The 27831-nt window shown below is 42.9% G+C and overlaps 2 protein-coding genes across 2 annotated transcripts in view; one reads left to right on the forward strand and one right to left on the reverse strand.

Annotated features, from left to right (window-relative positions):
* Nucleotides 1–368: 368 nt before the first annotated feature.
* On the forward strand, nt 369–13334 carry HEBP2 (heme binding protein 2). Its single transcript, XM_032216496.1, has 5 exons — nt 369–553; nt 1631–1706; nt 9680–9815; nt 10524–10704; nt 12457–13334. The coding sequence occupies exons 2-5, from the start codon at nt 1632–1634 to the stop codon at nt 12632–12634; spliced, it is 570 nt and encodes a 189-aa protein (XP_032072387.1). The 5' UTR covers nt 369–553; nt 1631; the 3' UTR covers nt 12635–13334.
* A 3037-nt stretch (nt 13335–16371) lies between these two features.
* NHSL1 (NHS like 1) overlaps nt 16372–27831 on the reverse strand; it is a 236544-nt gene continuing 225084 nt past the window's right edge. Inside the window, 1 exon segment of the mRNA XM_032215355.1 lies at nt 16372–18608. Coding sequence (XP_032071246.1) covers nt 17960–18608 — 649 coding nt within the window. The 3' untranslated portion in view covers nt 16372–17959.

A 27831-nucleotide genomic window follows, 5' to 3' on the forward strand; every position in this document is an offset into this window, starting at 1 on the left:
CAGCGCAGAGAAATGCAGCGCTGTGGGAGTGAGCGGGCGAGATAAACACGAATGCCTTCTGCTTCAAAGAGCCCTTTTCATCTCCCCCTCTCCTCCCCCCCCCCTTTGGGCATCTGACAGGAGGCCATGAGCTCACTCCTTCTTTCCCCCGAGAGACCGTGCCACACCACAACAAGCGACATCCACACCAAGCGCCACCAAAAGCAGAAGCTTTCCCTCCACCCCGCCCTCTTTCTTTCTCCGTCCGGCAAAACAGCCGACCGAGGCTCCCTTAAAATCCCCCAGGGGCGTAAACGCCGCCTATTCGCAACCAATCAGAAAACCGAATTCTCCGTACGCCCCCCCCCCGCCCAGTTTCTTTCTGCTGTTTTTTTTTGGGGGGGGGTTGAGAGGGAGGGGAGAGGAGAATAATTATTCTCTACGTCCTGAGCCGGGCAGCCCCGCCCCACGACTCCCGAGGCTAGAAATGTTATGCCCCCCCCCCTTCTCCCCCAACTCTGTTGCCTTTTGCAAAAGCTCCTGCTTGGGGACCAGAGAAGAGGCTAATCGAAAGGTGAGTTTGGGGGATAAGGCAGGGATAAGTTTTGTTTTGAGAGTTATGTTTTGAACTACACACCCCATAATGCTGGAAAAGTGCTGTCCCAATTGAACTCTTTAGAAATCTGAACGGGGGTCAGGTTTTTTTAGTCCATTGTTGAATGAGCGAATCGAATCGAGCAGGATATGCCAGGCAATGCAGTTGTGACAGTTCCTGAACTGGGACTTTTATTCTTTGGATAGAGAGGCACACAATGCTGGTCGTTGGCATGGAGAATAAATGGTATACCCTTCACATTGGGAAGCAGTGCAAAGCAGAAGTGCTGCTGAGGAATGCAACAGTTATCAATTTAAGAATACTTATTTAGGAGGACTTCAGCCTTGAGATTTCCACCAAATTGATCAACAGGATGCTGTGGAGGACACTATACAAACCCAGTTAAAAGAACAGGGTGCCTCAGAGCAAACTTGTACCCAGGAAGTTGTTTCCAGGCCATATCTGTGTTTACAGCCCTTTTTTTAAAAAGTGATTTTTACTATTAGAGATTTTTATGTAGCTTAAAAACTACAGAAAGAAAAAGTAGAAAAAGAAGATGTAAAGATACAGTGAAAGATAACAAAAGGAAAAAAATGTAAAGACGCAACTTTTCATATTTGCAGCTTACACTAATTACATCTCCACACACCCACACTACATATGGGTTTCTTTTTTTAAACAAGCCTTTTTAATTAATACATTCAAAAATCACCAGTTTGTTTCTATTCATTTTCAGCAATACACCATAAAGGGTTTCCATTTTTATGAAAGCAACTGCTCCTTAATCAAACATGTCCACTTAGTCATTTCTGCAAATGTATTTGCTTACAGTTTTCAGTTCTTTTTCTTGTTCCCTTAGCCATAGCTTTTCTTCCTCTCATCAACTTAAGAAGTTGAAGAGATGAGAATAAAATGTTTGCTTTAGGTTTTAGTTGTTAAAAACCTACAAGCTAAAATCCTTTGTAGATCCTCTTTCAAGAGGATTGAACCTTATGAATTTGTAGGTTTAATCCAGAATATAGAAGAGCTATAACTTTTTTTTTGTTGTTTATATAGGATGTTGAAGACTATAAAACAAGCCCTTTTTTCTTCTGGCTTGGAGATGCCTAAATGGACAGCATTACCAAATCAGGTGACTTATGTTTTCATTTCCAGCCTTGGATTAGCCTCATTCAACTACTAGATGCAGAGGTGGTATTCAGCAGGTTCTGACCCGTTTTGGAGAATTGGTAGCAGAAATTTTGAGTAGTTCGGAGAACTGGTAAATACCACCTCTGACTGGCCCCGCCCCATCTATTCTCTGCCTCCCGAGTCCCAGCTGATCGAGAGAAAATGGAGATTTTACAGTATCCTTTCCTTAGAGTGGGGTGGGAATGGAGATTTTACAGTATCTTCCCCTGCCAAGCCACGCCACCAAGCCACACCACACACCACTGAAATAATAGGACTGATTCTCCAAGTTATCTTGAGAGATTTAGCAACAGCACTTAGACTTCTATACCATTTCACAGGGCTTTACAGCTCTCTCTAAGCGGTTTACATAGTTAGCATATTGCTCTCAATAATCTGGATCCTCATTTTACCAACCTCAGAAAGATGGAAGGCTGAGTCAACCTTGAACTGATGAGAATCAAACTGCCGAATTGCTGGCAATCAGCAGTCAGCAGAATTAGCCTGCAATACTGGATTCTAACCACTGCGCCACCACAGCTCAAATTTACAGACTACAAAAGATCCAGATATTTCTAAATTAACCCCAATTAACCCAAAGAGATTGTAGAGGCCAAATCCATAGTGTGTAGGATGGCAGGAATTTCCTGACATGCTTCTAAGGGGACCAAATGCATACAAACACTGTAAATTGTTGGAGGCACTAAAGGTAAGGTGACCAGATTTTCAGATTGGTAAAGAGGGACACCATTGACGGGAAGGGGGGGGGGGCTTGATTAAAAATTTTATATTTTGTCAAAAGGTCACCCCAGGACACTGAAACCAGCATAAATACGAATCTGTTGCCAAACAAATTTTGATCACGTGACCATGAGGATGCTGCAACGGTCGCTAAGTGTGAAAAATGGTCATCAGTCACTTTTTTGAATGCCATTGTAACTTTGGTCACTAAATGTTTTCCCCTCCTCGAGACACCTCACTTCTTCCTTCATTCCTCTTGCTTATCTACCTTCAACTTATCCGTCTTCTGCTCTTTCCCTCTCTTCCTTCCTTTCTCCTTCCATCCTCTCTTCTTTCCTCACTCACTCCCTTCCTCCTTTTCTCTTCCTTCCTCCTTCCATTCTTTCAGCTTCATTTCTTTTGCTATCTACTTTCTCTGTCTTTCTGCTCTTTCCCATTTCTCTCTTCCTCTCGCTTCTGTTCCTTCCTCCTTCCATCCTTTCACCTTCCTCCTTCCTATTTCTTCCTTCTTCCTCCTTCTGCCTATCTACCTTCACCTTTTCTGTCTTTCTGCTCTTTCCCTGTCTTCCCCTTTCCTCCCTCCCTCCCTTCTTTCCTTTCTAGTTCCATCTTTTCTTTTTTCCTCTCTCCCTTCCTTTTTCTTTCTTCCTTACTTCCTCCTGCCTCTTGCCTATCAACTTCATTCTCTTTGTCTTTCTGCTCTTTCCTCCTCTTCCTCTTACCACTTTTCTTCCTACCTCCTTCCCTCTTTTCTCCTCCCTCTTTTTCTTCCTTTCTTCTTCCATCTTCCTCCTTCTCCTTCCATTCTTCCTCCTTCCCATCCATCTTTTCTCCTTCCATCTTCTCCCCCTCCTTCTTCTTTTTCCTTCCCCCCTCCCTCCTTCTTCCTCTCCTTCCCACTCCTTGCAATTGGCGGCGGCGAAATCATAGTGATCGAAGGTACAATGAAGGTCTGCTTCATCTCCTTGACCTCCGCAGTGTCCCCCATTTTCCTCCCCTCCCCCACATGCGGAGCCTCTTCCCCTCCCCTCCCTTCCCTCCCCCTACAAGGGATCTACATGGCTCTCCAGCCGGAGGGAGCCGTGCGGGGGGGAAATGGGCATCTGTCAAAACCCCGAATCCTACTCAGCCTCGGTGTGGCTGCGGCAGAAGCAGCGAGCACGGGGGCAACGCTTCACCGGGAGCTACCTCTCTTTCCCCGCTGCATAGGGATGTGGGGAAGGCTTGGGCGACCAGTTTTCTCTCCCCCTTCTTTCCTTCTCTCTCCTCGGGCGCTTTGCCTTGGTGCCCCAACGCTGGGCATGGAATAGCACGAAATAAGGGCCACTTCAGAAGGCGGATCATCTTCCCCGCATTGCCCTCGCTCTAGGAAAGGAGCAGTGCTCTGGCAAGCCCCCGAGAGATTCCCCGTTCTCTCTCTCTCTCTCTCTCTCTCTCTCTCTCTACCGGCCCTTCCAAGCCGAGGGGGCGGGGCGGGAAGAGGAGTCCGAGGGCGAGGGAGGGAGGGGCTCGCCGGAGCACTGCTTCTTTCCCAGAGCGAGGGTGGGATGGGGAAGATGATCCGCCGGAGGAACCTTCTGAAGTGGCCCTTTATTTCGTGCTATTCCCATGCCCGGCGTTGGGGCACCGAGACAAAGCGCCCGAGGAGAGAGGAAGGAAAGAATGGGGGAGAGAAAAGGGGGCGCCCAAGTCCTTTCCCCACATCCCTATGCAGCGGGGAAAGAGAGGTCGCTCCTGGTGAAGCGTCGCCCCCGCCGCTCGCTTCTGCCGCAGCCACACTGAGGCTGAGACGGGATTCGGGGTTTTGACAGATGCCCGTTTCCCCCCGCACGCCCGAGCCCTTTCCCCACATCCCTATGCAGCAGGGAAAGCTCGCTGCTTCTGCAACAGCCACACCAAGCCGAGATGGCTTCGGGGTTTTGACAGATGCCCGTTCCCCCCGCGCGCTCCCTCCAGCCGGAGAGCCATGTAGATCCCTTGTAGGGGGAGGGGAGGGAAGGGAGGGGAAGAGGCTCCGCGGTGGGGGAGGGGAGGGGAGGACAATAGGGGACGCTGTGGAGGTCAAGGAGATGAAGAAGACCTTAATTGTGCCAGCCATCAAAACCTTCGATCACTACGATTTCACTGCCGCCAGTTGGCAAGGAGTGGGAAGGAGAGGAAGGAAGGGAGGGGGGGGAAGGAAAAGAAGACGGGATCTACATGGCTCTCTGGCCGGAGGGAGCGCGCGGGGGGAAACGGGACATCTGTCAAACTCCGAGTCCCATATCGGCCTCGGTGTGGCTGTGCAGAAGCAACAACTTCCCCGCTGCATAGGGATGTGGGGAAAGGGCTCGGGGCGTGCGGGGGGGGGGGAAACGTGCATCTGTCACAACCCGAATCCCGTCTCAGTCTCGGTGTGGCTGCGGCACACCGGGAGCGACCTCTCTTTCCCCGCTGCATAGGGATGTGGGGAAAGGGCTCGGGCGCCCCCTTTTCTCTCCCCCCTTCTTTCCTTCTCTCTCGTCGGGCGCTTGTCTCGGTGCCCCAACGCCGGGCGTGGAATAGCACGAAATAAGGGCCACTTCGGAAGGTTCCTCCGGCGGATCATCTTCCCCGTGCCGCCTTTGCTCTGGGAAAGGAGCAGCGCTCCGGCGAGCCCTGAGAGATTCCCCCGTTCTCTCTCTCTCTCGCTCTCCCGGCCCTCAAGCCGAGGTGGCGGGGGGCGGGAAGAGGGAGTCCGAGGGGAGGGAGGGAGGAAGGGGAGGCGGCAGCGGTGGATGGCGATGGCCAGCAGCGGCCGAAGTGGGGGAGGGAGAGCTAGGTTTTGGTGAGGCGTCCACGGGAAGGACCAAGGGAGGAGGAGAGGATGGGGCTGCTTGGGAACAGAGAGGACCCGGGCGCGAGGGAAAGAGCAGCGCGTGCCCAGCCTCCGCCGCCGCCTCCACTTCGGAAGGTTCCTCCGGCGGATTGTCTTCCCCGCACCACCCTCGCTCTGGGAAAGGAGCAGCGCTCTGGCGAGCCCCGAGAGATTTCCCCCATTCTCTCTCTCTCTCGCTCTACCCGGCCCTTCCAAGCCGAGGCGGCGGGCCGCGGGGAAGAGGAGTCCGAGGGGGAGGGAGGGAGGAAGGGGAGGCGGTGGCGGCAGCTGGGCGATGGCGGGATGGTGGGAAGCGAGGCGCCGCCAGCGGTGGGAAGTGACCACGAGTCGAAAGAAGGGAAGCAACCACGAGGAAAGAAGGCGGCAGGGGGGACCCGCAGCTCGGTGGGCGTCTCCTCGTGGGATGGAACCCTCTCTCTCTCGCTCACTCTCTCGCCGCCGCCCCATCCTGTGACTGCCACCTAGACGGGATGGAGGAGGAGGTGGAGGAAGAAGAGGAGAAGCGGGACAAATCCTTTTGAGAGGGGTATGGGCGCGACCTGGGAAACACAGGGAAACTCCGCAAAGGGGGAGAAGGAGAAGAGGGCCGTCTCCTCCCCCCAGCGCCTCCGATTCCCACCAGTAACGTTACTCACCAGTTAAGCAGCAAGCAAAAGACGAAATGAAATGGAGCGTGCTAAGCTAAGCGGACTCCAGCCAATCAGTGAGCTGGCTGGGATGGAAAATTTTAAGCACGCCGCGTGCTTAAAGTTTTCCATCCCAGCCAGCTCACTGATTGGCTGGAGTCCAGGCCAATCAGTGAGCGGCAGGCTGGGCTGGCTTAGATTTTTAGTGTAGAATGGAACGAGCGAGCGAGCTAGCAGCTGATGGGCGGGGGAACGAGCGAGCTGCGAGCAGCAAAATAAAGCGGGGTTTTTTGAGAACAGCCCGAGACGCGGGAAAAATTATGGGAAGGCGTGCCTGTCCTGCCAGATGCAGGACGTCTGGTCACCTTAACTAAAGGGGGAAAGTTGGAAACCAAATAGCTGGGTTTCTTTTTTACTTTTACTTTTTGCTATTGTTATTTTGTCTGTTTTTTGTTTTTCTTTAATCTACACAAACAATAATAGTGTAGTGGAGATCTTAGTATTAAATGGAAACCTTTATTGTATAACAAATAGTTTTGTGTACGTTGCAGTTATTTATTAATGCCATTTTTACCTTTGGATGTAAACATTAAATAACCTTATGACTGACATTTTAATAATCACAGTTCATATTGATATAAATATCTTTTTATTTTCAATTTTTAAGTTATCTAAATATTGTTTATAATTTCTAATCAATATCATATGCACACTTTTATGCCTAAATAATATAATGTACAACTTAGATTTTATAGTAATAAAATGCAGTAAAACAATAAAAAAAATTTCTGGCACAACTGCCTTGTAATTTAGTCTCGCCATTCCATAGAATCTGCATCACTGGTACTAACTTTGCATAAGTTGTCACTAGATATACACTGTTGTAGAGGTGACTATCCCAGAAAAAACAATATTAAAGGGACAATGTGAATGTCCAACTTAATTTCATATGGCCCCTACTCCTTGTCTATTCTTAGAGCTAGGCTGAGTTAGGAAGGAGACAACCTGAACGTCTCTCACACACTTCCATTGTTCACCAGCATGAAAGTTGCTCTGTTTATGTAATCATCATTGCCTCTGTTTTCTTGGCTCCGTTCCCCCTTCTGTGATATTCCACATCCTATACTGTTGCCTCTTCTCCTTTTGTATGCATTATGCATACGTAAGTTATATCCTCCTTGGCAGCAGCCCAATAATGAAGTAGTACACAGTGGTCTCCTTAGATAGGCAACTATAGGATATTCCAAATGAACTCTTATCGGCCATCTTGAATGAGGACTTGGGCAACCGCAGTCCTTGCATTTTGATTGTGCTATCTCCTCAGGCAAGTCACCTCACTAGTGAGATGGGCAATGTATAAATTTAATAAATAAAATCACTTTTCTTCAAAGATAGATTGGACCATGTCCCTGACCATGTGCCAGACCAAGCCTGTAGTTGAGATGGCAACAAAAAGGCAGAGATCTGTTCATATGATGCATGAGCAGGAGGAGCAAAGTGCTTTATTCTTGGCATTGAAAGGCAGCCTGTTATTCTTACAGAAGGCGAAGTGGGCAATGCTTTAACTCAATATTGAAGTAAAATAATTTAATCGCTAGTTTTATGATTAGTCAAATTAATTTTGCCTATTCAACTTGAAACAAATTAACACTGAAAGATTTTTTTAAAAAAATGAATTAACAACCACTTTGCCCAAAAAGCAAGATTCTGGTCTCAATTGTGGTTAAAAGTCAAGGACTATTTCAGTGGTGGGTTCCGGATCCCGTTCCAACCGGTACGGTTGAAACGGGCCTGGCGGTGTCCACATGGATGCGCATAGCACGCACATGCTTCTTACTGTTCAATGACGCCTCTGCAAGTCTTCACAATGCTCCAGCTGCTCAGCAGAGCGTTGCGCAGCCGCTGTTCACGCCGTGCACAGAATCCCCGAAGACATTAAAGACAGGTCAGGAGCGAGGGCGGGCGGGCGGGCCCTCCGGAGCACTGTACCGGAATGGTACCTGGTGCTCCGGGCAGGCTCCGGTACGCCCATATTGAGGCGTACTGCCTGCAAACCACCACTGGACTATCTGTACAGTACATCAATTTTTTTCTAGCAATTCCATAACTTTGAACAGTCAGCTGTCTAGTTTAATGAAAAGAAAGACTAGGGTGTGGTGATAACAGTATTCCAATATCTAAGGGGTTACCACAAAGAAGAGGAGGTCAACCTATTCTCCAAAACACCTGAAGGCAAGAAGCAATGGGTAGAAACTATTCAAGGGGAGAAGCAACCTAGGACTAAGAAGAAATTTCCTGGCAGTTGGAACAATTAATCAGTGTAATCCTTCCAGAAGTTGTAAATGCTCCAACACTGGAAGTTTTTAAGAAGAGCTCGGACAACCATTTGTCTGAAATGGTGTAGGGTTTCCTGCCTGAGCAGCGGGTTGGACTAGAAGACCTCCAAGATCCCTTCCAACACTGTTATTCAATTCTACTCTAACTGAACAAATAGCCACAAAGCAAGGATTGTTGCTACTCTTTTTGATATGTAAGGCGATTAGCCTGTCCTAACCTGACACCTGCAGGTAGATGGAGGCCAAAACCCAGAATCAGTGTGGATAGCCTTGTTAGCACCAAGCTGTTTGAAAGGTGTTTCAACTTTGTGAATAATACTTGGAATTACTATCAAAGTAGAGAGCAAATCTATGTAAAGCCTATTTTTCCCCTCTCTTTGAAATAAAAACCAGACATTTGACACTGAGATGGAAAAGTATAGATCTTTTCTATCTTTCCATCTTTCTATTTCTTCTGTAGTAATTTTTTGTCACTCAAAATATTTTTCTAAATATTTCTACCATAAAGAAAAGTATGGGTTTCATTTTTAATTTAAGAATTCCTTGAAGGAGCTCTTTTGAAGCCTTGGGCAGAAGCCTGGAAAAACTTGGGCTGCTTTAATGACTACAGATATGTGCTGTGCATGTGCTCAGAGCATACGTCAAGCTTTTTTTTTTCAAATACTTTTTTAGGTGTGCACAGCCACAATACCTAATGGGGCTGCATGGTGAGCAAAGATGTGCTATAAGGTCAGATTGCAGGATGGCAGAAGTAAACATTTTTGAAATAAAGTTGAAAAAATGGGTTTTAATTAGCCCTTCTGTCAGTACAATGCCTCCTGTTTGAAGGTATTCTATCCTTTATTGTTTATTTACTATGTTACATCCTACTTTTCTTCCAATGAGCTCTAGCCAAAACCTCTACATTCTCACAACACAGGGTGATTCAGGTATGGCTGACTTAAAGTTACTGAATGAATCTGTGGAGATTCTCAGTCATCCAGGCCATGGTTTTCCCAAAGGTTTTCAAAAGATAACTGGATTTCCTTGGGGTTTTTTCCTGCTTGAATAGGTTTCGCTTCTCATACAAGAAGATGCTGAAGTTCCAAAAAGAACTGAAGAAGCTTCTTGAATGAGAAGCAAAATATATTCAAGGAGAGAGAAAAACAAAGTCCAGTTGCCTTTTGAAAAACATCCTTGGGGTATTGAATGAGCTTTGTTGTTAAATGTGGGTCTGCCCTAACCTAAACTAACTCAGTACCATTATACTGTAACTCTTAACATCCATAGTTTAATACATGTTTTATTGGTATTTCAATGAATTCCTTCAGAGTTTATAATATGCAAATTATTTAGTAACAATGTCACGATCTGTGACCTTGACTTTTTTTTAAAGGCATCTGATTATGAAATTCGACAGTATGAACCTGCCAAATGGGTGTGTACATCTCTTAAAACCATAGACTGGGATGCAGCCATCAATGCTGGCTTCATGAAGCTCTTTAACTACATTAAAGGCAAGAATGAAAAAGGTAAATGTGCAGGGTATTTGAATGTATTCAATGTATGCATCCTCTTTTCGTGAAACTGTTCCTCTTTTTTACATGGGAAAAAATCATGCCACACAGACATATTTCACCATGTCCTAAAATGTGTTGCTTTCCTAAATGTCTTTCATGCATATTCTAAAATATTTTATTGGAAGCTGTTCTCTATTTTTTGCCTAAAGGCACAAACAAATATTTTAATAGACATTCCAAAACATGGATAAAGAAGTTCTTAAAAGTTATTAGAAAAGTAATCATTCTGAGGAAATTCATTTTACCAATGATTGTGGGGTCAAATTGCCTAACTCCTCTAAATTTTTGTTTAAAATTGCAAAAAAAGTATTTAACAATTATATTGGAACCAGTTTCCCTCTGTAGTAGTCAGATGCATTTCTAAATATTACTAAAGTTACCTTATTTAACTAGATTTCTGCCCAGAAAGCATAGTAGATATATCTGGTGTTTTGACTGAGTTAGCTTAAGCTTAGTCATTTGATTATATTTATTTTGCGTGGAGTTTAATATTGAGCTATATGCCTGCCTGGAATGAAACCATTTTAATCAGTTTCTGGATGATGATAGTATTAGTTAATGTAGGAGAGATTTCAGGATTTTAGCATTCTAATTTAAAGACTTAATCCTTAAAGATTAGCAGTGTCGGGCTAGTGACATGATTCTTTCTGCCTTTTGCAGGAACAAAGATAGCTATGACAGCCCCAGTGACATGCTATGTCCAGCCAGGAGCTGGCCCATTCTCCGAGTCCATTACAACAGTTGCCTTTTATTTGCCATCTCAGTACCAGGCAAACCCACCCAAGCCTTCAGACGCAGATGTCTTCATCGAAACTAAGCCAGCAATTACAGTCTTTGTCAGGTAAATATTGACCTCTGGTTTCTTGGACTGTAAAAGCAAGGGGGGCTGGGGGAGATATATTATGTTCAGACATGCAAGATATTGTAATCTTACAATAAAAGTGTTAGTACTCATTGGTTAGTGCTTCTTGTCTGGACTAGACTGGGTCTCAGTATATAACTTATTTTTAAATGATATGTTGATAGCAATGTTTTTGAAGTGTAATAGTTTTTTTTTAAAAAAATGTATACAGGTAACACAGTCCCTGTTTAAAATATCTACATATTACTACCTGGTGCTTATTATTAACTAGCCAGATGGTATGTGTGAGAGAAAGGTTTCTTCTCTCCCCGCCATTTTTAAGTGATTTAATATGATAATGTTTAATCAGTTAAGGTAAAATAGAACTCTTGTATACAATAGCTACTTGGTCATAATGGAGTATTATCAGAGCTAAAAACTATTTAAAATTGTTGATAACTGTTGTCTGCCACCTTGTGGTGGATAAAATACATTGTATATAGTTTAAAATATTCTGGGATTTTAAAAAAGCCTGCTAAAATCAAAAGTTGTCAGATGTTCTCAGATACTTTAGTGATTATAAATGACTAAATATAGTTTTTCAATTCCCGAGCAACTTTGCTTAAGATCTAACAGTTCTACAAATAATAATACTTAAAAGAAACTAGAGGATGAAAACAAGTATTCTATGGATTAAATTTTTATTCTGTGAAAGATGTTTTGTATGCCACTAGCTGATAACCTGGCATTGCCCGGGTATTTATTTATCCTAAAAATAATACATTTGTCCTCAAAAATAATCCTGGACCAAACGTAATTTCTAATGCTTGATTTTCCCCCTTACCAGGGAGGGGTATACTCCCCTTGTGGAGTATTGTGAAGCTGTTACCATGGCAACTCCACTGCTCTGTACAGTAGAAGTCATTTTAAGGCACAACAGGCTGTATCTTAACAGAAGACACATCCTGAGGGGTGATAGGGTGTCTTTCCCCAGAGAGCCATATATCTGTGTGTGTGTGTGTGTGTGTGTGTCAGTGGGGGTTCCGGATCCCGGTGCAACTGGTACGGTGCAACGGGGCCCAGCGGCCACCACATGAATGCGCACAGCGCATGCATGCATCCTTACCTCGTGTGATGCTCTACGCCTCCTCCACAATGCTCCAGTTGCTCGGTGGAGTATTGCATAGGCGCCGTGCACAGTGCTCGCGTGCACTGATGGCCCATTTCCTTCAAATACAGGTAAGGAACGAGGGAGTGTGGTGAGGGCAGGTGGGCCCTCCGGAGCACCATACTGAAATGGTATCTGGTGCTCCTGGCAGGTACTAGTATACCTGTACCAGGGCGTACCGCCTGCAATCCACCACTGGTATATGAGTGTGTGTGTATGTATGTATGTATGTATATGTATATGTATACACACACACACTCTCTCTTAAAACAGCCTTTGGAATTGGCCACCATGTTATTTTTTCAATCCATGGATCTCATTGTTCATTGTATTCAGAGCTAATTTATATTTGTTTAGCATTCCATGCACATATGAAAACATCACAAGGGTATATTAATTTACTGCTTTTATTGGATGGATTTTCTTTGTGACCAAATTAAACAAAGGACAGATGATGGATGGCTGAATAAAAGCAATACTTAAATTCTGGGGAAGGTATTTCATTAACACTAATCTTTAGTTTTGACTTCATATGTTTGATCTAGGTGCTGCTTTGTAAAATATGTTATATCTGTTCTTAACAGATCATTTGGAGGATTTGCTAAAGCTAAAAGAAATCAAGACGAAATACAGGCACTTGCTGAAACTTTAAGGCGGGATGGAAGAACATTTCAAGAAAGGATCTATTATACTGCTGGTTATGACAGTCCATTTAAGTTGCTAAACAGGCATAATGAAGTTTGGCTTATCAAAAGAAGCTAAAATCTTTCTACATCAACACAGATTATAAGTGTTAACTTTAAATGGGAGTAATTTTCCTTATATATGAAAGCTGGGTTTTTGTATATTTTTCTAACACATTTCTTCGCTTTTACCATTGCCTAATTTTTTCTGCTGATATAAAATTGATATTTTTTTGCTAAAATATGACTAATAGAGTAATGCTAATAATTATTTATAATATTTATAATCCTTGAAAGTGTGATGATTTCTGTTTGATAGGAAATTAACTGAACTTCCTACAAAAACAGTAATGCTTAACACCTTTTTCACTAAATTGGAGGCTTAATCTGGGGAGATAGGATATTTGAAAGGCAGGTAAAGCAACCTAGAATCCCCATGAATCTCATAGTGGTTTTTAGTTTTGCTTGTCTTCATTAGAAGACAAACTACTAAATTACATTATTTTGCTGCTGATCGTGGCTGCAAAGCATAATGACCTTTGATAGTCTTGAGGCACTAATTAAATCAAAAGCCAGCTCAAATTCCCCGCTTCCATAGTGAAAGGAAAAGGGGCAGAAAGTTACACCCCTCTTCTATTACCATATCCCTTGTGTGTGCGGGGGGGGGGGAGGGATTAAAAGACAGAACTCTTGAACGGGCCAAGAAAGAAATTATTTAGGTAAGCTGGTAGCTCCTATCTGCTTCCCACTTTAGCTCTTTTGGAAATGTTACCTAAAAGGTAAGAATCTTAATGCCAATCTCCAGCTTCCTTTTAAATCAAATACTGGTCTGAGGATTTTTAAACACTTCGTATGTGTCCTGTAAATCAGGGGTTGCTGAATTTGGGGTGGCACTTGTGGCCTGTTTAGGGGGCAGTTTTAGGGTGAAATTGAGAGCAGCTTGCTTCAAAGAGGCCTCCCATCCTCTTTCATTTCCTCAAAATATTGATTGTGGACATTAATTCTTTCAACTTTGCCAATCCTTCTTCTGAATAATTATTGAATATACTGAATAGATAGTTCTTGTTTAGCAATTGGTTCCAGCAACTCAGTCATTAGGTGAAGTGGTTGCTGTGTGAAAATCATGTAACTGCTTATGATTTTACTTCAACTTTCCCAACTCCCTCACTTTTCTAATACCGTATATACTCGAGTATAGGCCGACCCGAATATAAGCCGAGGCACCTAATTTTACCACAAAAAACTGGAAAAGTTATTGACTCAAGTATAAGCCTAGGGTGGGAAATGCAGCAGCTACCGGTAAATTTCAAAAATAAAAATAGATACCAATAATGTTTTTGAATATTTATTTCAAAGAAAAACAGTAAACTAGCGGTGTATTCAATGAAATACTTCACTCACCTCATGATGCTGATGTCCCGCTGTGATGATGATGTCCCGTGCAGCCGCGGGAGCGATGTCCCGCCTCCTATGACACACGGCACAGTGATTCATATCATTGGATCACTGTAACCAGAGGAGGTGGGACATCGCTATGTGGCTGCTTGCCATAACAAGGAGGAGGTGGGACATCGTTGCAGAGCGGCAGGAGGGGGAGGAAGGGGAATCGTAAGACAGCCCTGCATTACATTAGAACGTGAGGAGGGGGGATGGTGTGGTGCGCGCTGCGCGGCAAAACTGACACAGAGGGAGGGGAAACCCCTTTTTCTCCTCCATTTCGGGCAAATTTTTCACTGACTCGAGTATAAGCCGAGGCGGCTTTTTTTCAGCCCAAAAAGTGGGCTGAAAAACTAGGCTTATACTCGAGTATATACAGTACTTATCCCAGTGCTAGAAGAATTAACTAGAATGTAATTTGTATTTACATCCATTAGAGAAGAGTAAGCAGACACACAATAGGCAATAGACATTGAAGGGAATGCAGTAGGCTGGCTGTTGACTTGTAGCAGCTTAGGAGGCAAAGAAAAGCCTTCAATGTGAAACTGATTAGGATTTTGTCAGTTTCAGACAACAAGGCAAGTGGGCTGGAGTGTTCTAATCGAATTATTAAGGTCACAGAGCTGATCTTGTTTACTTGTAGTTAGGACTTGGAGGGAAGTTGTGTGCATGAACAAAAGCAGTTCAGGAAATATAGCTGTGGGACTGACTGACTGTTGTGACAAACACATGACTTGGTAGAGATGCTGCCAAGGTCATAAATGCAGGCATTAGTTGCAGTTACATTTCCAACACTGTTATAACTGCAAAAGGTCACTGTTTGAGGCAGTCGCTGAATAGAGACTTGCACTTAAGAACTAAGAAGCAATAATTGGAAAACCAGATTCTAGTGGATTGTTATACTTAGATGCCACAATGTATGTAAATTATCATTCACGTGCTATAAATATTTAAGAATATTCATGCCTGAAGGTGTATTCTTAGGTTCAACTGACATTAGTTTTGCTTTTGCTTTTGGGTGAAAAACATTTGTGAACTCTTGAAAGCTATAGTGGAGGGAATTTAACAAACCGGCTCTCTAGAGTTCCATTCTATTGTCTTCCATATAGGATACAGTTCGTTTTTCTACCACGGAAACCTGCAATTTGCCAATCCATGTTGCTGGAATGAAAAGTAGCGTAACTTTGTCAGAGAACGATGGTGCTTCCAAACTACTACATTAATGTATTATTAATGTATGATTCCCACTTTTACTAAATTATAAGCTGTGTATTTTTATACCTGAAAGTTTGTAAGATGCTATAGATCTTTTTTTAAAAAAATGCTTAAAGTAGAGTTCAATTCTGATACTTTACTAAAAACATATAATGTTTTCAAATTAATTATATTCACTTTTGGGAACAAATCCTTATTTGGCAACTATGCTATTTTGTAAAAACATCTTGGTTTAATAGGTATTATATAAATACATTGGTTAAAGCACAAGGAAAAAAATAATGAAAATAAACATGTCTGTATATGGCTGATATATGTGAAAGTAAGTATATTAAAAATGTTCTGTTCTGAAGAACATTTCACAGAATTCCACAGTGTTAGTTTACCCCACACCAAGCTGATCCAAATGTTCTAAGGGAATCCAGCAATATTCCTGAAGTAAATCTACCAGCATGTTACTGTAAGTGGTTTGTGAAGCATTGAAAAGTCAGTTTGTAGAAAATTGCCCTAAGAACAATTCCTCCATGGTTTGGAGGAAGAACAGAACATTCTGGAGTTTCCTGGAATGTTCTGTTTCTGTAATAATATTTGCATATCCTTACATTCAAGAACAATTGAGTCTTTTCAATACATACTCATACTTAGAATTAAGAAATGTTTGTTTTTATTATCTTTGCTTATTCTATTGAGACCAAGAACCTCATTTCATTCAGTTGTGTTTGTGCACTTACACACCCGCATACATATGGGTGCGAACACACCCACACACAATGGATTCAAACACACACATCAACACAAAGCCTGTTAAACCTGCTCAACAGCCAAATCCTCTGATCCTATTGTATTGTGTATGTTAAACATAGAGAAGTGTCGTTGCCATAGGCTGGGTTTATAATTTGAATGTGGTTAATTTATCTGAAATTTTAAAACTAAAATGCAGTGGGACTTTTAAAACAACAACAACAACAACAAAAACATACATGCTGATGTACACTCATAGCAACCACTGTGTTTTCAGAAATGATGGGCATTACTGCCAATGTCAAAGCTACTTTCCTCATAAAAAAGTAAAATACATGGAATTTTCTCCTTTTTTTCTTTGGATCTTTCCAAGTATGTGGATTATCATTCTTAAGAGGAAAATGAACATATAAGAGATAAGCATCATCTAATAATACGTTTTATTGATAGCATCTGGATTTCCAATATGATCCTCTGCTAATATTCATTTAAGAAGATGTATGTAAACAGAATGGTCATTAACTCGAGTCACAAGATGACAAATGGCAGCCTTGTTTATTAAAGCAGAATCACAGCATTGTCTCCATCATCTTCTTCAGTTGAATGAAGACCCCTGAAATATACAGTATAACAATATAGATGGAAGGCAAAAAAGGAGTCAAGTGTTTTTCATCAAAATAATTATCTACACAGGATTTTTCTTAACATCTAAAAATGTAGAAATTCCAAACTCTGAGAAAACAAAAATTACCTTAAGAACTTCCATTATGTACAAATATTATAAAAACCTTACAGACTATCAACTTATGCAAAATTCCTTTTCAAAAATTAAAAGCTTCTTTACAAAACTGCAGTTATGTTGTCTGTAGTTTTCTTTACAAGGAAGAAAATGTTATTTTTTTTTAAATCATGATAAAAATTTTAATAAACATTAAAGTCTTCTAAATAGCAATATTATTTCCCCAAACAAGGAAATGCTGGCTATTCCTAGCCAGGAATAGGAATATTCCTAAATTCTAAAAAGTAAAAGTAATTGTAGTGCACTCTTTGGTAACAAAAAGATAGTTACTGTTGAAACTTTCAAGTGATATGTTATTCAAAGCTCTTCTCCCTTTTTGACAAACAAATGCTAACAATACAGTTTAATAGAAAAGGAAAATGTATTCTTCACAGTTCTATGGTGTAAGTTCTCCAATGTTGCATTTACTTAAAACTGAAACATTAATGGCTGCTTATTATGTTCCCCTGAATATATCTACATCCCATTATAAGCCTACAACTATTTGGGTCTCCAAAAGGATACCTCAAAGTTTATTCAGAGAAACCACACAGAATAAATGGCTTCTGAAATCCAAGCAGATGGATTGTAATATGGCTGCACAGCAGTCACTTCTGTATCACTTCTGTATTTTTTTTTCTTTTCCAGATGTAATTTTCAAAATTTAAACCTTGTTATATTATTAGGACATGGTTAGCTCACAAGAGGAGACTAGATCACATCAGAAGCAGCAGTGGGAAATGCCAGTCCTGCTAACTAATAGGCTGCACATTTCTTTCAAAAGTCCCTGTGGAAAGTTTACTAGGTTTTATAAATATAATACTTAAAAAGTTACTGCCACCTGTACCACAGAAGCTTCCCGTTGTTGTTTTGCAGATTTACATAGTTTTTTTACAACCCTCAAAAAAGAAAAGAAAAAAAGAAAACATGCTCAAACTAGAATCCAAGAACTGTCATTAATATTATGTTGTTGTTATTAAGGCTTGAATGCAGAGGTCTGGTTACTAGTTTCTTCCAAACAAAGAAGTCAGACCAAGTTGAGTTGAACAGAATATCAGCCTACTGCATCATCTATACAGTATCCCATACACAAATTCACCCTAAATTGTACTTTGACTCTGTGCCTTACTTGTTACATATGAAAGTCCAGCTTCTTAAACCTCATTAAACTTTTTTTTTAGTTTAAATGCTAATATTAAAAAAAAAACCCACAAGGGCATTCTGTGTTACCCATTAAGATAACAAGTCCTTGAGCATATTGTCAATCTCAGTAGAATCTCTATTTTCATTACTATCCGCATCATCACTCTCAAATACATCGGGCAGTTCCTCTTCTGAAAACCTGCGAGTTCTGTTTTCTGCAGATTCAATGACTTCTACATCACCCTCACTGATAACAGTCATAGGGCTACTCGGGATCCGGTTTCGAGAGCTATACTTGCTGCTTGCGGCAGAGGGCGGGGTTCGAGATCTGCTGTATCTTGTGCTGGATAGAGACAGACTCCTTGGCATCAGGCCTTCACTCTTGGCCCATTCCTCCTGGGGCCTTTTGGTCTTGGTTGGAGAACCCACTATGCTCTCACTCATCAGATCTCCGATAGAATCTACTTTAGCTCTTTGAAATCTTGGGTCTGTATTCTTTAGCATCTCTGCTGCAGACATACGAGAGCTGGTGTCGGAGCGGCTTCCCTTTTTAAGAAGGAGTGCTTTGAAGTTGTCGTTGCTGGTGCTGCTCTTGCGAATATTTCTCTGAATTGACCCCGTCTGCCTCGGGGAAAACAGGTTTGGGGAAGAACCAGTAGGTGTAACTGGGGGCGATGTAGAATGATTGACAGTGTGATCTTCCTCAGAATCTTTGCGGCCAAGGACTTTCCTTTTGGATCTGTGATTGTGAGTTGTAAAAAACAAGGAAAGTTACTAGCCTCACATATAAGGACTTATTTTGTATCCCAATACGAAAAAGATAATGAAGTAGTACTCAGTTAGTGACTGCCTCAGATAGTGACTGCAATGACAACAGTCATGAAACATTTTATGACTAGTCCTCATAATTACAACCTTCACAAGAGTAAGCTCTTGTATAAAACAAGAGTAAGCTGAAGCAAATTTGTAAGCACAGTTATGATTTACTTATGACCACTTTACTTGATAATCAAATTGTTGGTCCCAATTGTGGTCACTAAATGAAGACTATCTATACTTGTCAAGAAGGAAATATATGAGTACAGTACTACTGTTACTGAACTTACTGGAAGTGTAGTTTTCAGCAAAAAAGGAAATGTGTGCCATATTTCAGACATAAAAGTAGTTTTAATTCTTGGGCACAAACCTAGACTGAACAATGTGCATGCAATTTAAAAGTTTCTTCTGTTGTTGTTCATTTTGTAAAACAAATATTTGAATCTTGCTAAACCCTACTGTTAATGAACACATATTTCCAATCTAATAATCTCTTCCAATTTGAGTACACAGCTTACAAATGTTCACTACTATGCATTTCCCAATGAAATTGCCAAGGGAATGGAATTAATGAAATCAAAATAAAATTATCAGCTCCGTGGGAAACTATCATCCAGCAAGCACTTCACTTTCCTATTAAACAGCAATTAGCAAATTGGACACAGTGTCACTATTTAGCAACATCACTCAACTAATTACATTATGGTCACATGGTGAACAGTTTATTCATTAAAGCAACAACAAGGATATACATGGAAGGGAAAAAAAACCTAGAATGTATAGTTTAAAACCGGAACAAACATGTGATCATCTGAATTGCATTCCAATACAAACTGTAATACCAAGCATATGTTAATGCCATCCAAGTACAACAACAATCTTTAAAGTAACTCTGAAATAACTATTGGTAATAGTATGGCATAGTTTCTGGTCTCTGCTGCAGTAGACCTTGAATTATTGTTTACATTTAATTAGACAGTGTATGGGCAGCCCCACCAATATAATTCCATCCTTGGAAGCAATACCCATTGCAGAAGAGGAGGGGACCAATTCAAAATGGCTAAGCCTCCAGATAAAAAGGAGGCAGGGAGTAATACAGCAGAGTGGTGGAGAAGAAAACATTACTATGGTTTCGGGAAACATACTATAATTATAGTTCTAACCAGCATATTTTTGATGATATATTTCGGCCCTAAAAAATATTAGGTTGCATATTTTTGTGTACTTGCAGTAGTACACATCAGCAAGAAATGTTAAGAACAATGGAAAAAATGTTCTTTTGCCATATTCAGTTGACAGGGAGAACAATTTGTTAATACAAAAATCAGAAGAGATTGGGAATGCAGATTGTATCACTGTTGTACCACTGTAGCAAATTGAGCAGTGATACATTCCATTACACTATGTTGTAATATGAAGATCAGCATTAATGCAAACTGCTGTTCTCTATTTCTGTCTTACACAAATAATCTAAACAGCACCTATTGTTTTATATAACTGTGCAATACAGACCCCCCTTAAAGAGCATCAATCCAGAAAATTAAAAGATACAAAACTATACCATTAAAATCTCATCATGAAACTGTAGTTTTTTTTCCTATCATGTATTTCTTTCTGTCTTGCCTGACATTAAGCCTCTTCTGACAAGCATGTAAAGTCTGTAACTACAGAATGATACATGTATAATATAACTGAGTTTAATGATATTAGTGGCATTAGTTAACATACGCAACTTATAGAGTGTACAAGATGTAATATGAGGTGCCTATACAATAACGATGTCAGACTCCGCTTTGCTACTGCTGCTTCGGCTGCCATTGAAATGGGGAGGGGAGGCATGGTATTTGGGAGGGGAATCATTGTTGTGCTGGAGGAAGATTCTAGATTTTGAACTGACACCTATCGGCGCATTGTGGAGGAGGAGTGTTTCCCGCCAAGCCATGGCCCAGCATTCCATCCTGGTGATGCCTTTCGACGTTATTCACACCTGACATTTGGAGAATTTGATTGGACTGAATACGGGATGCCAAGGGGAGGGGAATGAATTATACAATATATTATTCGCTTTTCGCGCCTAAATAATCAGACTTAACTTCGCTTCGCTTCTATTCATTTATAATTAGTAAAAGTACACTTGATTTCAACAAATGGAGTCCGATGGTTTTCTTTCTGATTTGTGAAGGAAGAAGGGCTGACAATTAAGCTAAGTCTCACTTTCACCCCACCCGGAGCTACAACCTACCGAGGGGGTGTCCTCACAAGAAAAAAGAAATGTCTTTGCAAGTGAGGTGACCAAGAGGAACTGAGGGGACGACGGCAGAACCATCTTTAACTGAAAGGCTGGCTGGACTAAGAATGGAAGAGCCTGCTGTTCGTCCTCGTGGACTTTGGGTGTGGGACAAAAAGAGGAAGTCAGAGGAGTTGGATGCTGGAGTCACGAGGAGACCCCAAAAAAAGTCAGCGGATTGGGGTGCCATTGGGGAGAGGATTACAAACTGTCCCATGCCATGAGGCTCCTCGAGGAAGCTTGGTCTGAACGCAAAAGCCGTGAAAGAGCCGTGGAAAGGGAGCAGGCTGAAGATCTTGAGCAAAGATACTTGATGCATAGGTTAAGGGAGGGTGAAGAAGCCGAAGGGGGCTGGGGGCAAAAAAACCCAGAACCAGCCTCCCCCCTCCAGCTAGGGCCGCTCAAAGAGTAAGGGGGGGCCCCCAGGCGCGCCGAATGGCAAAAGTCCCTCCCTTAACTGTAAAATATGATGGTGACCCCCAGACTTTAGGGTTGTTTATCATTCAGGTCTGGAATTATATGGAAATTTATGGCCCTGATTTAGAGACTGATGATATGAAAGTAAGAATGGTCTTGATGGCCTTAGAGAAAAAGGCAGCCAAATGGATGGTGGGCCTACACAAATGCAATTCCCCTCTTGAGGAATTTTAATGACTTTATGGCTGCAATGAAGAGGAGGTTTGATGACCCGCTGATTGAGAGACGCAGGCGGGTGAAATTTATGGCCCTGAAGCAGGGAAATAGATCGGTAGCAGATTATATCCAGGAATTTCAACAGTTGTCAGCCTATATGATGGGGTGGTCAGAAGACGCTTTATTGGATCAGTTCGCTGAGGGATTGAATGAAAAAATATACCAGCAATGCGTTAACAGACACCTTCCTTGCCGGGTGACTGCTTAGTATGAACACGCAGCAGATGTTGAGTTGGATTTGGCCAGGCTTCAATACATGAAAGAGAGACAAGCGGAGAAATCCCCCCCCCAGCAGCTCCAAAAGCCCCCCTCTGCCCCAGAAGCAAGGGAAAAGGAAGCTTCACCAGCAAAACCAAGCCTTTCACGTGTTTCCGTTGCGGAAAGGAAGGCCATCGCGCCATGAATTGCCGTGTAAAAATGGCTCAGACCGCTCCAGCCCCTACCCGAAGAGAGGGAAGAGCAAGTAAAGCCCCTGGCAAGAAGAGAGAGGCTGCATGCGCCGCTGAAAATGTTCCCCAGCATTTCCAGCCGGAGGAGGAGGGAGGCGTTAGTTCCAGTTCGTCTGACGAATCAGATGAGGAACAATCTCATCGTTGGGTAAGTTCAAAAAGGGGCCCCATGCTTATCCCAATTGAACTAAGAGTGCCACCTTCTGGCGCGACTGAAAAACTTTTAGCTGTACTGGATTCGGGCTGTTCTCGCTGTATGAAGTCCAGCAATGGTGGAAAAACGTGGCTTGAAATTGAGAACTTTAAAAAACCCCATTGTTTTTTGCCAAATTGATGGTTCTATAGCGGGAAGGGGGCCTGCTCATTTTTCTACTGAGACCTTACAGATGAAAATGGGGACCCATCAAGAATTAATCACTTTTATTGTGGCACCTGGGATGGACCGGCCCCTTATTTTGGGACTCCCCTGGCTTCGTAAATGGAACCCTCACATTAACTGGAGGAAGGGGGTGGTTATGCATTTGCACTAGCGCACCCCTGAAAGGGAGGTTGAATCTGCAGACGCTGCTGATTCTAACCCCACATTGGCAGCCAGGGGGCAGGAGAAGATCGAAGGGGAAGAAAAAATTCCGAAAGAATATTGGGATCTAAGGGGAGCGTTTAGTGAGAAATCTTCTGATAAACTCCCCCCCCCCCAGGCCCACTGATTGCACTATTGATATTTTGCCCGGGGTGAAGCTTCCCAAGCCCCAGATATATTCAATGTCCCCTAGGGAAATGGAGGAGATGAGGAGATTTATTGACAAGAATTTGGAAAGAGGTTTTATTGAGCCGGCTAGACCCAAGGTAGCGGCTCCTGGGCTATTCAGAGAAAAGAAAGATGGCTCTCTCAGATTATGTGTGAACTTCAAAAATTTGAACTGCATCTCTGCCCAGAATCTGTACCCATTACCACTGATGAAGGACATGCTGGCCCAACTGAGAAAGGGCCGCATTTTCACTAAACTGGACTTGAGAGAAGCATACTATAGAGTCCGTATTAAAGAGGGAGATGAGTGGAAAACAGCTTTCAACTGCCCACTTGGCTGTTTCCAATTTCGGTGATGCTGTTTGGCCTACAGGGGGCGCCTGCGGTCTTCATGCAGTTAATTAATGAGGTGTTGCATGACCATCTTTACAAAGGCGTTATCGTATTTGTATGATATCCTTATTTACACGGAAACACGTGAGGAACACGTAAAGCTGGTTCGTACTGTGCTGAAAAAGCTTCGGGCCGCGGAGCTTTACGCCAAATTGTCCAAATGTGAATTCCACCAGGAGAAGGTTGACTACCTAGGCTATTGTATCTCCCACATGGGTGTGGAGATGGACCCCGCTAAAGTTAAGGTGGTCACTGAGTGGGAGGCCCCTCGTACATGCAGGCAGTTGCAAAAATTTTTGGGGTTTGCCAATTTCTATCGCCAGTTCATCCCTTCTTTTGCTAAGATAGCTCTTCCCATAACTAACCTATTGAAGTCTAAAGGTAGGCTGAAGCCCAAGCCTAGCAAGCCGTTGGATTGGACCATGGAATGTCAAGCTGCTTTTGAGAAGTTGAAACGTCTTTTTGCCTCAAGCACCCGGACATGGACACGCCTTTCATAGTTCAGGCTGATGCCAGCGACGTGGCTGTAGGGGCAGTATTGCTTCAGGCCAATGATCAAGGTAACTTACAACCCTGCGCATACACCTCTCGCAAACTGACTGACACGGAGAGACGTTGGGCTATTTGGGAGAAGGAAGCATTTGCTGTTCATTGGGCTTTAGCCACATGGCACCATTTTCTAGAGGGCGCCAAACACCCTTTCAAGGTGTGGACTGACCATAAAAATTTGGAAACTTTAAGAACTCCCAGGAAACTTTCTCCTAAACAGATGCGCTGGGCTCAACATTTCAATCCTTTTAATTTCACCTTGAAATACATTCGGGGGGGGGGGGAAGAATTTTATGGCTGATGCTTTGTCCAGGCTTCCTCAATACAACTGTTCTAAGCTCAGCGTGGTCCAGCCTGTCATTCCCACGACGAGCCTCGCTGCTCCAGTGGTTACTAGACATCAAGCACGTTCTAAAGTGGAGATGTCCCAGGACTTTCTTTCCAATCTCAAGAAAGCCCTCCCTAATGATGATTGGTTCCAGCAGCACATGGGTGAATGTACCATGAGGGATGAATTGCCCTGGATTGGGGCAAAACTTTACGTTCCTACGTCTCTTCGACTAGTTGTTCTTCATCGAGCTCATGATTCCCGGATGGTGGGGCATTTTGGTTTCGTAAAGACGCTCCATCTCGTCAAGAGGCAATTTTGGTGGCCTTCTTTGAAAAAGGACATTGAACATTATGTTGCCAATTGTCCCGTTTGTGCCGCTGCTAAATGCCCGCCGGGGAAACCTCAGGGACTGCTCCAGACTATAGCTCGCCCCGTCGCCCCTTGGAAGGAAATCTCTATGGACTTCATTGTGGAACTCCCTGAGAGTCAGGGACACACCGTTATTTGGGTAGTTACCGACTTGTTCTCCAAGCAAGTCCATTTCATTCCTTGTTCCAAGATTCCGTCTGCTAAGACTCTTGCTAAGATGTTCATGTCCCACATTTACCACTTACATGGGATACCCGACCGCATCATTTCGGATAGGGGTGTGCAGTTCACCTCCGTGTTTTGGAGGGAGTTCTGAAGTGAATTGGCTCCGCCCAGGGCTTCAATTCTTCCGCCCCAAGTCAGCCACACCCTCAGACTAATGGGGCTTGTGAGAGGACTAATTCTGTTCTGGAACAGTATTTGCGTTGTTTCATCAACTACCAGCGGATGATTGGGTGGATTTGTTGCCGCACGCGGAGGTGGCTTTAACAATTCTGTGCATAGCAGCACGGCTTCACCCCTTCAGGTGGTGTATGGCCAGGATTTGTACCCATTCCTGAGGCCCTTGTGAACAGCCCAAGTGACATCTCTATCTGATGGAGTGATTGCCTTCGGCACATTTGGCCATTAGCATCCAAACTTTGGACGCTGCGCATCGTGCGCATAAGAACATGCTGAAAGAAACGGACTAAGCCGTATGATTACAAGGTTGGTGACCAAGTTTATCTGTCTACTAGATTTCTCAGACCCACAAAAGTCGAAGAAGTTGGGGCCTAAATATGTGGCCCGTTTCATATTATCAAGATCATTAATCCTGTTTCTGTGTTGACTGCAACTGCCTAAACACCTCAACCGGTTTCCCCTGTTTTCATTTAAACCTCATAAAGCCTGTTCGCACTTCGTCTTTACGTCTGCCTGTTGCTCCACCCCCCGCCCGCTGTTGATTGATGGTGAACAACATTTCGAGGTTCGCGAGATTTGGATTTCCGTAAACGCCGAATCGTATTCATTTTGGTGGCTTGGAAGCTTTTCCACCCTCTCATGCCGATGGGTGGACAAGTCCCATGTTCGGGCCCCTAAATTGCTCCGCCAGTTCTACTCCACTTATCCTGACAAGCCCTGATTTGACCTGTTTCCTGACAATTTTTTTCTCTCTTCTCTCTCTCTTCCTCTCCCTTTCCTTTTTTTGTATTTTGTTGTCGTCTGTTTGTTTGTGTTTTGTCGTTCTGCAGGTTTGACCGCCTTTTCTGGAGGAGGCCGGATGTCAGCCTCCGCTTTGCTACTGCTTCGGCTGCCACTGAAACGGGGAGGGGGGGCATGGTATTGGGAGGGGAATCATTGTTGTGCTGGAGGAAGATTCTAGATTTTGAACTGACCATCTTACTGCGCATGTGGAGGAGGAGTGTTTCCCACCAAGGCCAACGGCCCCAGCATTCCATCCTGGTGATGCCTTTCGACGTTATCTCACACCTGACATTTGGGAGAATTATGATTGGACTGAATACAGGATGCCAAGGGGAGGGGAATGAATTATACAATATATTATTTGCTTTCACGCCTAAATAATCAGACTTAGCTTAGCTTCGCTTCTAATTATAATTAGTAAAAGTACACTTGATTTCAACAAATGGAGTACGGTGGTTTTCTTTCCTGATTTGTGAATGAAGAAGGCTGCAAACACCTTGGAAGATGCAATGGTGATAGAAAAGCACGCTCACTTTTATATGATGTTCTCTCACATATATTTTTTTCTCTATTTATTACTAAATTTTTATCTCACCTTATTACTTTGTAAGTAGCTCAAGGCAGCGATTCTATAGATAATACTTTCTTTTTCCTATTTTCCTCGAAACGACAACCATGTGAAGTGGGCTGGGAGAGAATGCTTGACCCAAAGTCAGCCAGCCGGGTTTCATGCCTAAGGCAGACTAGAACTCAGAGTCTCCCACTTTCTAACGGCGCCTTAACTGCTAGACCTAACTGGCTCCAGGTGGCACAGTGGTTAAATGCAGCACTGCAGGCTACTGCTAGATCAGCAGGTCAGCGGTTCAAATCTCACCGGCTCAGGGTTGACTCAGCCTTCCATCCTTCCGAGGTGGGTAAATGAGGACCCAGATTGTTGGGGGCAAGATGCTGACTCTCTGTAAACCGCTTAGAGAGCCTGAAAGGCCTATGAAGCGGTATATAAGTCTACTGCTATTGCTATTGCTATTGCTATTTCTGGTCTTGTTTTCATCACATGAGGTTGAATGCTGGCTGTTATACCCGTTGAGGGGCTATTTTATGTACCTAAACATTTGTAATGTCAAAGAGAATTTTGTATTTGCTTTTAGTCTGTTTCCTTTTCTCCTTCTCTGGCAAGTATCCTCAATTTTCTCACTACATATAAGAAAAATTCTCTTTTACAGAATTAGAGCTGAATTGTGTCAATTATCCCAAATTTAACCCAAATTACTGTCATGAAATAGCATAGCCCCAGCAGTAAAACTGTTCTTGCTGTCAACTTTAATGTTGTAAAAAGCAGCATTGGCAGGACCTTGCTGCTATCACTGGATTAATGAAAGCTAGGTGGTAGTGCTGTGCTAAAACTTTACCCTCGTGGGCTCTGCAAGTGATGACATGGCATACGTGTAAAAGGGTGGACTTTGCATGATGACGTTGCTGTCATCAAATAACCCATGACTACCCTTCCCTGTGTAGACACAGGAATAAACTGTTGATTGCAAAATATAAGCTGGACTTGATTGAAGTTACTTTACAATGGTTCCTATCCTGTGAAAGTCAACAGAACACTCTACCATTAGGACATATCAAGAAATGTTTGTGGCTCGAGTAACTAAAGTGTTGTAGTTTCTGTGCTATGAATAAAAGCAGGCAACAATTTGGTGTGTTGGGCAGTCACTTTCAATTTTACTTTGAATCCAGCTCATAAATGGCAATAAATGACCACTAGATGGAACCAATGCTTCATGCTATATACTACAAATAGGTACTATGGTACTTTCTCTATTGAAGTTCTCCTGAAGCATTTTTAGAGGGGTGTTGGCTTCTAAAAATTTATCGCCAAAGAACCTTCTTGTAAAAAGAATGTTTACATTGACTCACCCAGCCTTCCTGAACCTGAAGTCCTGTGCATTGGACAATAACTCCCTCAAAAGATGTTCATAATCAATCATTGGGGGAAGATAAAGTACTTGAAATGTGTACCTATAATCATTTCCCCTTTTTAAATTAAGAAAGAATTGGATTAGGGTAGAGGTTTGTCGGTATTGCACGTTTCAGTTGATAAATCAGCATGTCATCTTTAATTAGATTATGGCAATCTCT

The sequence above is a fragment of the Thamnophis elegans genome, chromosome 4 (genome assembly GCF_009769535.1).
Source record: "Thamnophis elegans isolate rThaEle1 chromosome 4, rThaEle1.pri, whole genome shotgun sequence".
NCBI lineage: Eukaryota > Metazoa > Chordata > Lepidosauria > Squamata > Colubridae > Thamnophis > Thamnophis elegans.